At 34.2% G+C, this 14316-nt stretch overlaps 1 protein-coding gene across 1 annotated transcript; it reads left to right on the top strand.

Moving 5' to 3' along the window:
* Positions 1 to 4144: 4144 nt before the first annotated feature.
* On the top strand, positions 4145 to 10545 carry LRRC17 (leucine rich repeat containing 17; the record flags this gene model as incomplete). The annotated part of the gene is made up of 3 exons (XM_084306319.1): positions 4145 to 4895; positions 8768 to 8923; positions 10139 to 10545. 3 exons carry the CDS (start codon positions 4145 to 4147, stop codon positions 10543 to 10545), a joined length of 1314 nt encoding a protein of 437 aa, XP_084162445.1.
* Between the last annotated feature and the right edge of the window lie 3771 nt (positions 10546 to 14316).

Genomic DNA, 14316 nt, shown 5'->3' with positions numbered 1-14316 from the left:
AGGATATCATCTACTGTCAAATTTTGCTACTTGTTGAAAATTTTCTTCTTTTCATTACTTTGAAAGAATACTTGGGTATATTTAATCAGTGGAATGCTGATTCACCAGCTTCATCTGCAATAATTAGTAAAATGGGCATGGAGTATCACATGGTACAGCTAAAGTCATAACTAAAAGTCATAGCTAAATGTTTTTCCTCCAAATACACAGGGTCACAGGGTAAAGTCATTTACAGCTCATACTGAGAACAAATCTTAATCCTTGCTATCTGAACTAGGTCCAGGCATCACATAGGAACATACTTGCTGGTATGTATCAAATACATATTGGCAAAATGATGTAATACCGAAAATATTGAAGGAAACATTGAAGGAAAAAGAATGGACAAAACATATAACGGTCATTGCACTTAGACACCTTTCACATAAAGGCTCTCACAAATTCCTAGAAATTTAGCGAGACGTATTGAGAACCCGGGGTGTACTAACAAATGAAGCAATAAAGAATTTAGAAATAATGTAGGATTAAAATATTGTAGCTGACAACTCCAAACTTAAAATAAGTGACAACCTCCCAAGAAACTGGTGAAATTTTGAAGTCTTTTATTAAACTTCATTCACATTGAACATAAGTTTCCCCTAGCAATGTATAAAATAAATGAGAACTTCTCTGATTACCTCTGAATACTAAAAAGCTCTGTTTTCAAATAGAACTAATTAGTTAAGAACATGACTCTTTTTACTTATTATCAGTGAGATTTGTGTACTCAAATAACAAAAGTACTTTAAAAAAAAATTCCTTCTCACTATGAAATAGATTTGTGAAGAAAATTTGTATTACTTACATTTAGTCCCTGGCATTCAGAGAGAATTAAGTCATGCAAATTCTTACATTCACCAAAAAAAATCTTTTGAAAGTTTAAAAGTTCAAATTCTCAGAGTGCCATGCAAACATAAGAATTCTTATCACAGATTCAGTCCATTTAGGTCAATTTCCTAGTAGAAACTATTGCCATATCAGATTACTGAACAGAAAACATGCACACACACACACAAAAAACAAACAGACAAAAAAAAAAAAAAAAAAACAAAACTAGAATACATAGCTGAAGTTGTCCAGAGGAAGCGTCTCTTCTTACATTCTTTCAACTAATTGCTGGCTTAGCTTTCTGCCTGCTTTCTGTCTTATGTTAACAAAAGATGGGAAAGCAACCTAATTAAGCAATCTGGTGTTAGGAAACGACAGAATTAAGTTTTCTACATAAATTATCAGTTCCCTCAGTACATATTGTGATACTATTATTTGATTGTATACATGAAATATTCTTTCCATCTGAGAGTAGAGGTGCAGCAACCAGACAAAATGTAGGAAATGCCTTACTAATTATCTGCAAGTATGGAATTTCAGAGAATTTTGATATCTCTTCTGTGTAAATATAATGTGTACATATAATTTTTGGAAACTACAACTTTTCAGAGATTTTTGCAATTTTAATACAATAAAGAAAAGTAGATGTCTGACACTAGAAACAGCCCTCCCACAGCCACTCTCTTTGCCCAATTTTAAGTCTATCCTCAAAGGTAATGATGCAAAAACTCCTGTTAAACACATAATATTTTGCCTTAGTCTTATCTTCAAAAACAACTAATTTGTCTAAACTGAAATGAAAACAAAAAGTAAACCTGATAGAGATATCTACTAGGGAAAATGTAGTATGAAATGTTTATACAGTTAAAAGAAATGCATAAAAATCTTAAAAAATATATATTCACCTGGCAAGCCAAATACATGTTTTCAATTGCAGTCAAGGATTAGTCCAACAGGAGGTCTGTACATTATTTTTCTATTGGAACTATGACTTCATTGGCATCCTGTTACACTGTCTAACTCAATGCATTTTTGAAGAGTAGGACCTTGATCCCTCAGGATCCCTGAGAGCAATTGCATAACTCCAAAGAATCCAAGCAATGAAAAATATCATTAAGGCTGCTAAGCCACAGAAACAACACACTTCTTATATTATTCTTGCTCTAACGCTAAATGAGACATAGTTATCAACCTGTAAATGCTACTGAGAGTTGTACATTTTGGTATTATAGCTGACTATAATTTAGTTTTCAGGCAGGATGTAAGACAAGTAATAAATGCCAATTAAGACCCAGGAGATGGAAAGGAAAGGGAAAGAATATTTTCATAATTATTTATTACTTTTCCTTTTCCAAGTTGTATTTTTTCTATTTCCAGGCTCTCCTGATAGAGTGAGCTTTCACATTACCAGAATGGTGAAGAGTTCAAAACAACACAGAGGATCACAGTTATGACTGAAGTTATTAAAACACATGATCAAATTACACTGAGTAGCACATAACTGCCAAAAAGTAACAAAATTTCATTTTTTCATGTGAGGAGTAAAGTCATCACTGCAATGCACTCTATGAATTAACAGAATCCGAATGCAGATAGACATTTGGCAACTACAGGAACAAAACGGAAAAAAACAATCAACAGATTTTCAAAGTTATTAAAAGTTAAGTAAATATTGACAACTGGCCACATGGATTGGAGGGATGTAGTAACATGCACAGACAGGACTGTTCCATTTGTATGATAAGTTAGAACTACACAAACACTGGAAACGCTCTACAGTCCAGATGTGATTTAAACTGATCTATTAATTTGCTTAAACATTACAGATTGCTTTGCTTTCAGAGGGGTTTTACCTAATATTAGCTGATTTATTATACAACTTTTCTTCCAGATGAAGAGAAGGTTTTTTGGGGCCAGAACAGCTGATTTTCAGAAATAGAATATTTCTCCAATGATCTGCATTTAAGATTGCATTCATTGCACCTTCTTAAGTGATAAGGTCAAGGAAAAAAAAAAAAAATAAAACAAAATAAAAATTTGAGCTTAATGCAAAGATGTCCACAGTCATAGGAAAAAAAAAAAAAAAAAAAAAAAAAAAGAATTAAAAATTCCAAAAAATTAAGAATTAAAAAAAAAAAAAAATCAGAAGGAATGATGGTGACCAACAAAAACTACGAAATTTATGAGATGAAAAGTCAGATAATTTAAAAACTTCAGGGGTTAAAATGTTTCTGAGGAAACAACCATGTGGCCAAACTTTAATGAAAATGACTGGGCAAGTGGCACTGCATAGGAGCACTGCAAAAAATTGAGGAGGAAACATAGGCTAGAATCTTACTAACAATACGAGGGCAATTTTGGACATGGTTGCATGGTTGTCTTCCCCTAAGAATAATCACCAGTGATTGTGTTTGGCTTCCCTGGAAATGCAAAAGCTCCTGGCTAACTCCTCTACACTCTGCCTCCTCAGGTGGGCAGACCTGGGAGTGGTTTGAAGCAGGCCACTGCCAGGACCTGCAGGTTCCCTTTGCACCATCTGCCTTCAGATGACATACAATAACCTCAGATGCTTTTGAAAAAGATTGTATTTGGGTCCTTCTCAGAGCAGTCTAGCCAACTTTTTCTATCTGACATGGACCATGAGAGACACCTGGTAGTGGCAAAGCTAGTTAGGATAAAATGGGACTCAACCTCAAAAGCAACAACTCAAAAACAAATGAACTTTAAAGTCTCAGGTTTGATAGGAACACTCGATGACTTTACCTGGACTGGCTCTTTATATGTTCCAGTAGGTCAACACCTGGCAAGCTGGAAAATATCAGCCTCAAGCTCCTCTCTCAAGCTTATCTTTCTAGATGAACTTAATACAAAGAAGATTCAGCCTGATGGCATTTTCCTAAACATGAGACTCTTTTAACAAAATCAGGTAGAAAGTGGTCTCCACAGTTTGCCATGTTTTATCAAAATGAATGACATTAGACCACAGACAGTAAAACAAACAAAAAAAATGAGATAGGACATTACATTTTTGAAATATTTGTGAAGCTCCAAGTAGTGTAATGATTGGGTAATTGACTGAAAGTTGCACATTATGTACAAGCCTCCATGAAAAGGCCTGTTTCATCTGTTCTAACATTTAATTTTTCTTCCAACACAGGGATTCCTCGCACCTCAGCTGTGCCTTCTCAAATCTGAACAACACTGTTTGAAACAACCAAAAACTTTAACTTACGTTCCAGTTGTCACAAACACTAACTGGTGCTAGCTGAATGTCAGGATGCAAGTAATTACTATTATAGTACTTCTACTTCTTTGTAAAGCATCTGACTTTAGGAAGACAAGGAGTAGGAATTTGAGAAACAATGAAAGGGAAAGAATCTCAAGGAAAGCATCTAGCACTGTTAAGCGCAATGCCCTAGGCCTACCGTGTGATATATACACTTATCTTCATGAGAAATACTTAGACTGTCAGGAAAGAAAACTGATTTTTGTGGCACCTGATTGGCCTGAGGATTTGAAACACATGCTGCTAGCAAGAAACAGGATTCGTAAATTGAAGAATAATATGTTTTCTAAATATAAAGTATTGAAAAGTCTGGATTTACAGCAGAATGATATATCAAAAATTGAGAGCCAGGCTTTCTTTGGTTTGAATAAACTTACCACACTCTTACTCCAGCATAACCAAATCAAGACTTTATCTGAGGAGATTTTTATTTATATGCCCAATCTAAACTACCTACGTCTTTATGATAATCCCTGGCATTGCAACTGTGAACTAGAAACTCTTGTTACAATGCTACAGGTTCCAACAAACAGGAATTTGGGAAATTATGCCAAGTGTGTGCACCCAATAGAACTGAAAAATCAGAAGCTAAAACAGATAAAAGCTGGACAGCTATGTAGTGAAGAGGACAGACAGGACCCTAAGAACATAAAACAGGAGAAGCCTGTCAAACCAGAATTTGATTCCTCTTTGTGCCACATCTATGTATTTCCTGTACCAACTCTGAACTGCAAGAGGAAAGGTTTGTATCATTCTTTTTAACTGAATGAATTATTTTCGTATTCTATCTCCCTTGCTACTTTTCTTCATATATTATTTACAGAAAAACAATATGGTACCAATATTATCTTGACTTACTTTAACTAATACTTTTAATTACTTTTCTCTCTTTTCTACTGCAAATATTTTTGTCACAAATATTCTTTGATGCTCATTGAACAACAAAAATCAACAGGAATGAAATTAAGCCCCTGCATAAGTTACTAAAGCACCAGCACCTCACCTGTCTGATTCTACAACCATAAGCATACTCATCAGTCATATTACAGCTGTCCCAAAATTTTTGTACTGATAAAAAGAAGCACAGAGTGTATTTTCTTCTTTCCCATGTACAAACAAAAATATATCAAGAATGACAAAAGGGAACTGTGAAACAGGACTGGAGCAGCCAGCTGTGCTTACAATCCCCAAAGGAACCTAATTGCAAAGAAGAGCCATTGCAACCTCATATATTCTGAGCAAGATTTCTTCTAATGTGGGAAGAAATTGCATGCTTCTCTTCATAAAGAAATACCTCCACTGTGTTCTTTCTCCCAGTACAAACATTTCAAAGCTGAAGTGCCTTCAAGAAATGTTTTTCAGACACTTGGATCCATTCCATTCCCAAATGCATCTCAGGCTCCATAGTTAAGCCCTAAGGGCAAACCAGCTGGGGCATTTATCAACACAAAAATGCACATTTATTCATGCTTTATATTTCTCATATTTTATGCCACACTGAAACAAAGCGAAGAACAAAACAATTCAGAAGAGAGTTGTTCTTCAACATTATAAAATCTGAAATAAAATGTATTGCAAGGAGTAGCCCAAACTGGGAGGATTTTCTCACAACTTCTGCAAATTATATCCTATAATACTAGATCACTGCAGAATGTTTTGCCTACTTGTATCATTCAGCACGTTTTCTACTCTTCTATTTGTCCTTACTCTTGAACTTTAATGCCAAAGAGAAGCTCAGAAGTCAATATAAGGATACAATACCTAAATATAAAGCATTAATCACTTTAATATTTGATTATATGGGTTGTCTGTTATGTATGTCATAAAAAAGTCTTGATGCTTTTATTTTTTTCTCGCTGCTAAATTCCTTTTGCTATGCAGCTACCACATCTTTTTATTAATGAGTTATGCTTTTCTATTGGCTAACATTCATTAATTTCTTAATATTCACCTACCTTTCCTTGTAGGTAAGATCTTATCTATCCTTCATAGGATCCTAATTACATCATCATTGCCTCATGTACCCAGTAAACAGTGCATCTGTACAGAAAAATGATATATAATATAAATGCTGATATAAGACTGAGTTTCCAGCTCTTCCCATTTAGTTGTATAGAAGAGATAAGTTGACTACATTAACAATACTCAAAAACTTTTGCCAAGATAAATGTTACTTAAAAAAAAAAAAAAAAGTTCATAGAAATCTTCAATGTGGTCTGATCTTCATGGGAGTTTCATAGGAGTTTCACAGTATTAAAAATAAAATAAAATAAAATAAAATAAAATAAAATAAAATAAAATAAAATAAAATAAAATAAAATAAAATAAAATAAAATAAAATAAAATAAAATAAAATAAAATAAAATAAAATAAAATAAAATAAAATAAAATAAGAAGAAAAAGGAAAAGGATTACTGTCTTTACTGTCTTCTCTAGTAATAACCAATGAATAAATAGTTACTTCAACAGCCACAGGAGTGTACGAGAGGGTACAGGGACTCCCTTCTTCAGGTCAAGAGCTAACTATATCACTCCTGGACTTCTGGAATGTCTAGCATGCACACACTAAGTCCAATTGTAGGAAGTATGCACACACTAAGTCCAATTGTAGGAAGTATCAGATCTACTGTGCATATGCTTGACAGCTGGATGCACATATCCCATGGAAATTTGGGTTTTCTGAACATATGGCAGTCTTTGATGAAAGCATTGTACTTTTTGTCCCTGCATATGATTAGTGTGCAGCAGATGCACAATTTCAATGGAATTTTCATCAGAAATAGGAGTATAATGCACTCAAAATCCTGAGAAAACATAAAAATTCCTGTAAATCCACATGGGCAAGATTTCAGAGTAGAAAGCAAGGTGTAATATCTGCCAGATCTGTAAGATGAGAGAAAAGATTATAACCCGTTATTCAGTGATGGTGATGGAATGACCAGCAGTATAGCAGTACTATGGATCTCTAAGGAGACTTGAGAAAGTCTGCACTTTGTCCCTCAGGACCCCAGTTAATGCCAGAAAGTTCATGGAGCAGACATCTGAAAAATAAATATAACTATATGTATGTCCACCTTTTTAAGAACTTCTTATTCATATCTCATCAGATCAGTGATATGTCAGAATGGTCAGTGCTTCAAAACTGAAGTATCCAATGTCTTTGGTCATTAAAGGGGAAAAAAAGAAAAGAAAAAAAAAATAGAAAAAAAAAAAAAGAGAAAAAAAAAAAGAGGAAAAAAAAAAAAAGAGAGAAAAAAAAAAAGAAAGAAAAAAAAAAGAGAGAAAGAAAGAAGTCCCGAAAGTTGGATGCAAAAGTACTTTCTGCTTGCTTTTCTGCAAAGTAGTTTGAAAAAAATCTGCTTTCCAGTACAGCAAAACTCTCCAAGTTTCTAAATTCAAGCATTATTTGCATTCATTTTCGTGATAAATAGGCACTGAAACTGACATCTGCACTAGCAGGAAACACTCCAAACAAAGCAGATTGGAGCATTTATAATGTTTACATATTTATAAAACATGTATTTATCATACCAATCCTCTACTAAAATTCAAATATAAGGCAAGAAGTCTCTGATGTGTTGCTTTAGTCTCTAGAATGACTGATGCATTAGATGTCTTCAGAAACTCAGAAGTACCAATTTCAGCACAGATCCAGGAACCATCCTTTTTACTGTAATAACAGCCCAAGATTAGAATATTTAGTAGACAAAAACCATGAAGATTAGGTTTGTTAATCTTATCCTGAGAAGATTCAAACGACAGTTGCATTTCTCAACAATGTGCCCATACTACTCATAAAGAAGCTATTATTTCTCTAACTCTTTCAAAGAAAAAACACCATGAGGGTATGTATATAGATGACAGAGAGGTGCTTGGCTACTCTGGTAATTCAAGTAGGATAAAGAAGTAAATAGACAGAATGCTTAGAAATGCCACTATGCTGCCTGGACATATAATGATTATAGAAACAAAATGCAAAGTATTAAATATTATTTTAAGTACTATAAAATTATAGTTATAGAAGTACAGCTACATATGTTACTAAATATTATAATAACTGACACATTTATTGCTGATAAAATTTAGATCATTTTGCCTTTTGGCAACAGAAAACAGATGATGTAAGACTGTACACAATAGTTAGATTATGGAAGATGTGCACATACCAACGTACCTTTAAATAGTTACTGTCTTTTTTTTTTTTTTTTTTTAATCTAAATGATTGAGCATTTCACACATACCTTTCCTTAGTATAGTATGAATTCTACACTACCTACCCCATTCCTATGCAAATGGATAGTATAGTTCTATTAAAATAAAAATGTAAAACATAGAAAGACGCTTTACTATAAACACTAATGAAGACAGCAACTTTTATATGAAATGTAAAGATGAAAATGAAAAAAAGCAATAGAAGTCAGAGGAAGAAAAAACATCTTGAATCCTGACACAAGTATTGGGAAAAAAAAAAAAAAAAAAAGTGAAAGAAACCGAGAAATAAAGCTAGACTGAGCTCTGTGTGGAATGCAACTGTGACACCTAAGCAGCAAGGATTATCTACAGCTCTACAGCTAACACGAGTTATGTCTTTTCTTTTTTTTTTTTTTTTTTAAGATTTAAAGAAAGTTCCAGGTAACATACCTCCAGATATAGTTAAACTTGATTTGTCCAACAACAAAATTAGACAACTAAGATCCAAAGAATTTGAAGATGTCAGTGAACTGAAGGTATTAAACCTAAACAGTAATGGAATAGCTTACATTGATCCTGGTAAGAATATTTTTAAATATTCTTTAAAATGTTATTTGTGTTTTATCAATTATAAACTTTGGTAATGTCTTTGTCATATACAAAAATGGGGAGAAAAAACATGGGGATTTAAAAATTCAGAAGTTAGTGCAAATTTAACTTTTTGTAGCAAACTCATAAAAGTTTGCACTGAAATGTGTTAATTGTGGAAGTCAGTGAAGAGAGATTGTTTTTAGCTGCTATTTCTTAATAGTAAGCCAACCAAGTGCAAAAATATAATTTCATTGACTGAATGCTAATCATTTACCAAAACGCCAAATAATTGAATGCCTTTAAGTATCTGTGCCAAATCTAAAAAGTTGTCATATAATGAGGCTTCTATTAAATAATATTGGATAGAAAATAATAGAGAAACCAAAAGTATTTAAACTATTTTGGATTAAAAATCACTATATATAATTGCTCTTAAGTTATTACAACTCGTGTCCCTGTTTAGCAATTTGTTTATTGCCGATGTGTATTTGTTTTTTAATTCTGAAAGCAGTCACAAAGAAGGAGAGATAGAAAGAAGGAAGCAATAAGATCCTTCTCTAGTAGTATTTTAGAAGTTAAATAGCCGTAGAAAGTGGTAATATCAGTAAAATGAGGTTTATGAGGTTTAACATTATACATAGTCAACTTATTTAAATTAAGCCTTCTGCCATGTAGTGAAACTGAGTATACTTGCAAAAAGTATGAACTGCTCTCTGAAATATGACTCAGAATTGTTATTACGAAGATCCATGTTTATTTTCTTCTGATTCTTAAAATATTCATTTTAAAGACTCTGTATATACATACATACACAAATGCATACATACATATAAAAACTACTGGGCCTTCACTTTGTCTAACATGTAATCAACTATATTTCTATTTCTGCAATAATGGTAGAATTTTATGTGCAAATCAAGCATTCATTTACCTCCTCCATCCCTATACTACACACATGCATAGTCATACACATTTTGTAACTTTATCAGCAGTACAACTCCCCTAATGTTGGCATATTCAGAACAAATGTCAATACTCAGGGCACAAGCCATATTCTAAAGTTCAGTGTTCGAGAAGTACTTTTGTAGCCTTTAGCAATATTTATATATACTTAATATATATAACTATGAAGAAGTTATTTTCTGTTGCAAATAAGCACGTTTTCTCTAATTCATCTTAATAAATTATCTCTCTGTTGATTAGCTGCTTTCTCAGGACTCAACAACTTAGAGGAGCTGGATCTATCAAACAACAGCTTGCAGAATTTTGAATATGGTGTACTAGAGGATCTTTACTTTCTGAAAGTACTATGGCTGAGAGAGAATCCTTGGAGATGTGATTACAACATTCATTATCTTTTCTACTGGTTGAAGCATCACTACAATGTTCACTACAATGGCTTAGAATGCAAAATGCCTGAGGAATACAAAGGATGGTCTGTTGGAAAATACGTTCGAAGTTACTATGAGGAGTGTCCAAAAGACAAGCTGCCCGTTTATCCAGAAACTTTTGATTTGGACAAAGATGATGAGGAATGGGAACGACAAAAAGGACAAACAGTTCAAACAGCAAAAAAGCACAGTGTAATTGTCACAGTGATAGGCAAATAAGGGAATCCTTTTTTTTTTTTTTTTTTTTTTAAGACATTCAAATATTTGATACTCTGTCAAAAAAAAAAAAAAAAAACAATATGCTGTTTACATTTTTGTTAATTATATTGATTGTTGTAAGACTATTTTTCCTACAAAGATTTCTGTTTAGTGCAGTTAATAAGTACAGAATGGCATTACTTATACATCATCCTTCAATGGTTAATTGTTTCTGATTATTTGTTCTGCACATTCTTGTGAAATAGTTTGTCAGATATTCAAAACTATGCAGTAGAAATGGATAGACACAAATGTAGATATGCGGTGGGGAGGAGAAGTGTATAAACATTATGCATGAACACAGCTGACATGGAACTTGCTGCAGGATTGTGACCAAGACACCTCTTTCTTGAATGTATCACCAGGTCTTTATATTTATCAGTTTCCTGAAATATTCCCAGAAAACATTTCTAAGATTTTTGTATCAGCTTCCTGTTGTTTTATTGTATATGAAAACTCAAAATGAAGACTAATCTTAAATACAGCTCTAGAAAAACAGGAATGGCAGTTGTTATACCGATCAGGATTCACGCCCCGAAGTTGGGTTCTATTTGCTGATTTGCCAATGTTTCTGTTCAGACTTAAGTGAATGCTCAGCCTCTTCCAAACCTGAGCTGCATGAAAAAAGGAATAGCTGAAGCACAGCTGACTCCCAAGATACAGTTCCAGTTTTGCTTGTATTGGCTTTGTTTGCCTTTTGCAATAGGCAGTGCTGAAGTCTTTCCAGGAGGCATTTTAGGTTGTCGTGTCAGCTTGACACAGATTACATGATATCACTTCTAGGTCAAGAAGAACACATGAAGACTGCTGCAGTCTGCATCCCATGTGCTGGTGCCCATCCCAGCTGAAGGTAAGAATGTTTTTGAGTAAATGTGTTGGATATTCTGAAATTTCACCCTTCCCCCAACTCATTTGTAAAATGCACATTATAGTATCTCTTTATCAAACTGGTGTCTATGTGAATATATATTCATAAAACCATGTGACTATTCTAATACAGAGCCATATAGCCACCTTAGCTAACTAGCCAGTAGCTCTAAAGATAAAATTAATTTCTACCAACTAAATGTTCCTTTACAAAAAGAAAAACAAACAAACAAAAAAACCTTTTTTTTCTGAATGACTATCATTGGCATTTACATAATACTTCCGATTTTTTAATGTCTGCACCATATAATATTGAACTAGACCTAGTGTCTGTTAAAGATAGATATTATCAACCCTTTGTCACACATGGAAAGGATAAGTAACTCCCCAAGTTTATATGGCAGACAAATTGGAGATGCTGGATTAAAGTTTCAATATTCCCCGTTCAAGCCCTGGGTCAAGATTTTACTCTTTCATAAGTAAGAAATATGTGAGTGCAGGGCCAAAATTTTACATATCTGTTGGCTATCATGGAAGAAGTTCTGGAACACACCAGGGAGAAAATTTGCTTCTTTACAGCTCTGCATGCAATTATGGTATGGTGTTTGCAGATTCCTCCAGTGCTCCGGCCACAATCTCAAAAGGTCACATATTTTATTTTAGAAGTGTAATACAAAGCACTCAGAACTGTTATGCTAGCATGAAATAAAAGCATGGCATAAAAGAAAAACTCAGAAAATATTAAAGGTCGTAGAAATACCAAAGGATTCTTAAGTAAAAATATATTACATATATTAATATTACAGGAATGGCAGTTGTTACACTGATCAGGATTCAAATGCAAAAATTGGGTTCTACTTGCTGATTTACCATTGTTCTTGTTCAGTCTTGAGTGAATACTCAGCCTCTGCCTGTAATATATTACATTAATATATTAATGACGCCTGTAATATATTACATATATTAACATACATTAACTGTATTCCTTCACGTTCTCCATTATTCACATCATGAGTCTATCTAATGGCGCTTTACTGATAAACTGAATAATTAAGCCATTCCATCTGCATTACCTTTTAAAAACTTAATTGGAATTACAATAACATGTTAATTATCCCTGTTCCTGGGAATATCTTAAGCATTATCTTAATTATTAAAGGGTAATCCTGAGAAGTTGGAGCACTGAAGAAACTCCCATTTGGCCAGTAATATTCACTAGATGGGACATTTTCTAGAAACTTTTAAAAGTGCCAGAAGGAAAAAAAAAATCTATCGTGGGTAGTAGCCTGCCTTAACTGAATTAGTCCTCCTCCTCTCAAATTCTGGAGTTTTTTTTTTCAGTACAGAAGGGAACGACTGGGAATCACTGAAAAAGACAGACAATGGAATCAGAGCAGAACATCTGTTACTAGCGGTACAGGCAACAGAAAAAAGCTGAGTAGGAAAAAATGAGTTTATAAACCACGTTAGGATAATTTCTGCACAGAGTCAGTGTTAAGAAAAAGAAAACAGCTTGAGGTAGACCAAAGTCAGGGTAGGAAAGATAATTCTGGGAAAGATCATAGGAGGAAAGCTGGGTGGGAGTTCTCTGATCTCTGGTCAGCAGGAGATTAGGAGTTGGAAAAGCATTGGAATAAAACTGAGGAACACAAACAGTGGCCTAATTGTTGGAAATAACAAGTTCAACAGCCCTTGGGATTCCTAAACAGATCACAAAGTGTCCCTCTGGATGAAGATTACTACCTGCAGGCAGCAGAGATAAATAGGAGAGCAATCAGTCAGGGTTCTCAAACAGGGGCACCAGAAGATGTTGCATCTGCTGAAAGTTCAAGGGGATGATCAACTGAACTTGCTGCCTGTACCTAACTGCACAAGATCTTTGCTGATACCTTTAAAGTGTATAATGTGTAAGTGAAGGAAATATCAGCACAGACATGCCAAAGGATCATGGTTCAACATCTATCCAGCAATAAGGGTTTCAGTGCAGACCTGTGAAATCATTGTCATCTCAGAAGCTCGAGGATAATAATAAAGAAAGACCCATTCAATTACATGAAAATGAAATTCAAATACTTTGAGTAGACCTATCTAGACTTCTGAGAATCAGAAGGGAAAAAGACTTCTTGCAGTCAAGAAGAATGGACCAAAGTGTTGGATGCTGGACTTATCCTTGCTATTACTCTCCTCAGATGGCTTCTAGAGCTTTCCAGGAGTAACTAGAATTTGTATGCTTTTAACTACAATCCACTGCGGAAACAGAAAGAGATAATAAAGGGAGAAGCAGAGGAAGAGACCCTGGAAAAAACAGCAGAAAAACACTAGGGTTTTCCTTATGTTGGCATTTTCAGACACCCATACTGAGGAAGTGGCAAGAGAGACAGTAATTCCAGTAACAGTTGATTTTAAAAAACAGCATTACAGGCTTATTTTCTATTTCTCTGAGCTTCTCTGAAACCTACTGTAAACTAAAGTACACTCCCCATGAAGTCCCACAGCCACAAACCACAATTTAATCTCAAAATTTCTTTGTCTCTGAACTGTTTAGTCACAAAGGCTCCAGGAGCACTTCGAAGTCCAAAAGAAACTCAGGGTCTTCCTCTTCCTTTGCATGCTTTTTAAGTTTTTTACTTTAGTAATTTGTCTCTTAATTTCCCATCTTCCTCTTTCCATACCCATGAAATAATTGTATGACAGTGCTGCTTATTTTCGTGTTATGCAGTATGTACCAGGAGCCTTGTCTTAAGGGAACAACCACAATACTCTATAGCAGCAGTGACTCTCCCACACAATACACATTAAAGATTATTTTGCATCACCTTTGACCGTGACGGGGTGCAAGAAAAATGAATAGCCATGTCAGTACTG

This window comes from Netta rufina (genome assembly GCF_964035555.1).
Source record: "Netta rufina genome assembly, chromosome: 1".
Taxonomy (NCBI): domain Eukaryota; kingdom Metazoa; phylum Chordata; class Aves; order Anseriformes; family Anatidae; genus Netta; species Netta rufina.
This window is presented reverse-complemented; position numbering and strand designations above follow the sequence as displayed.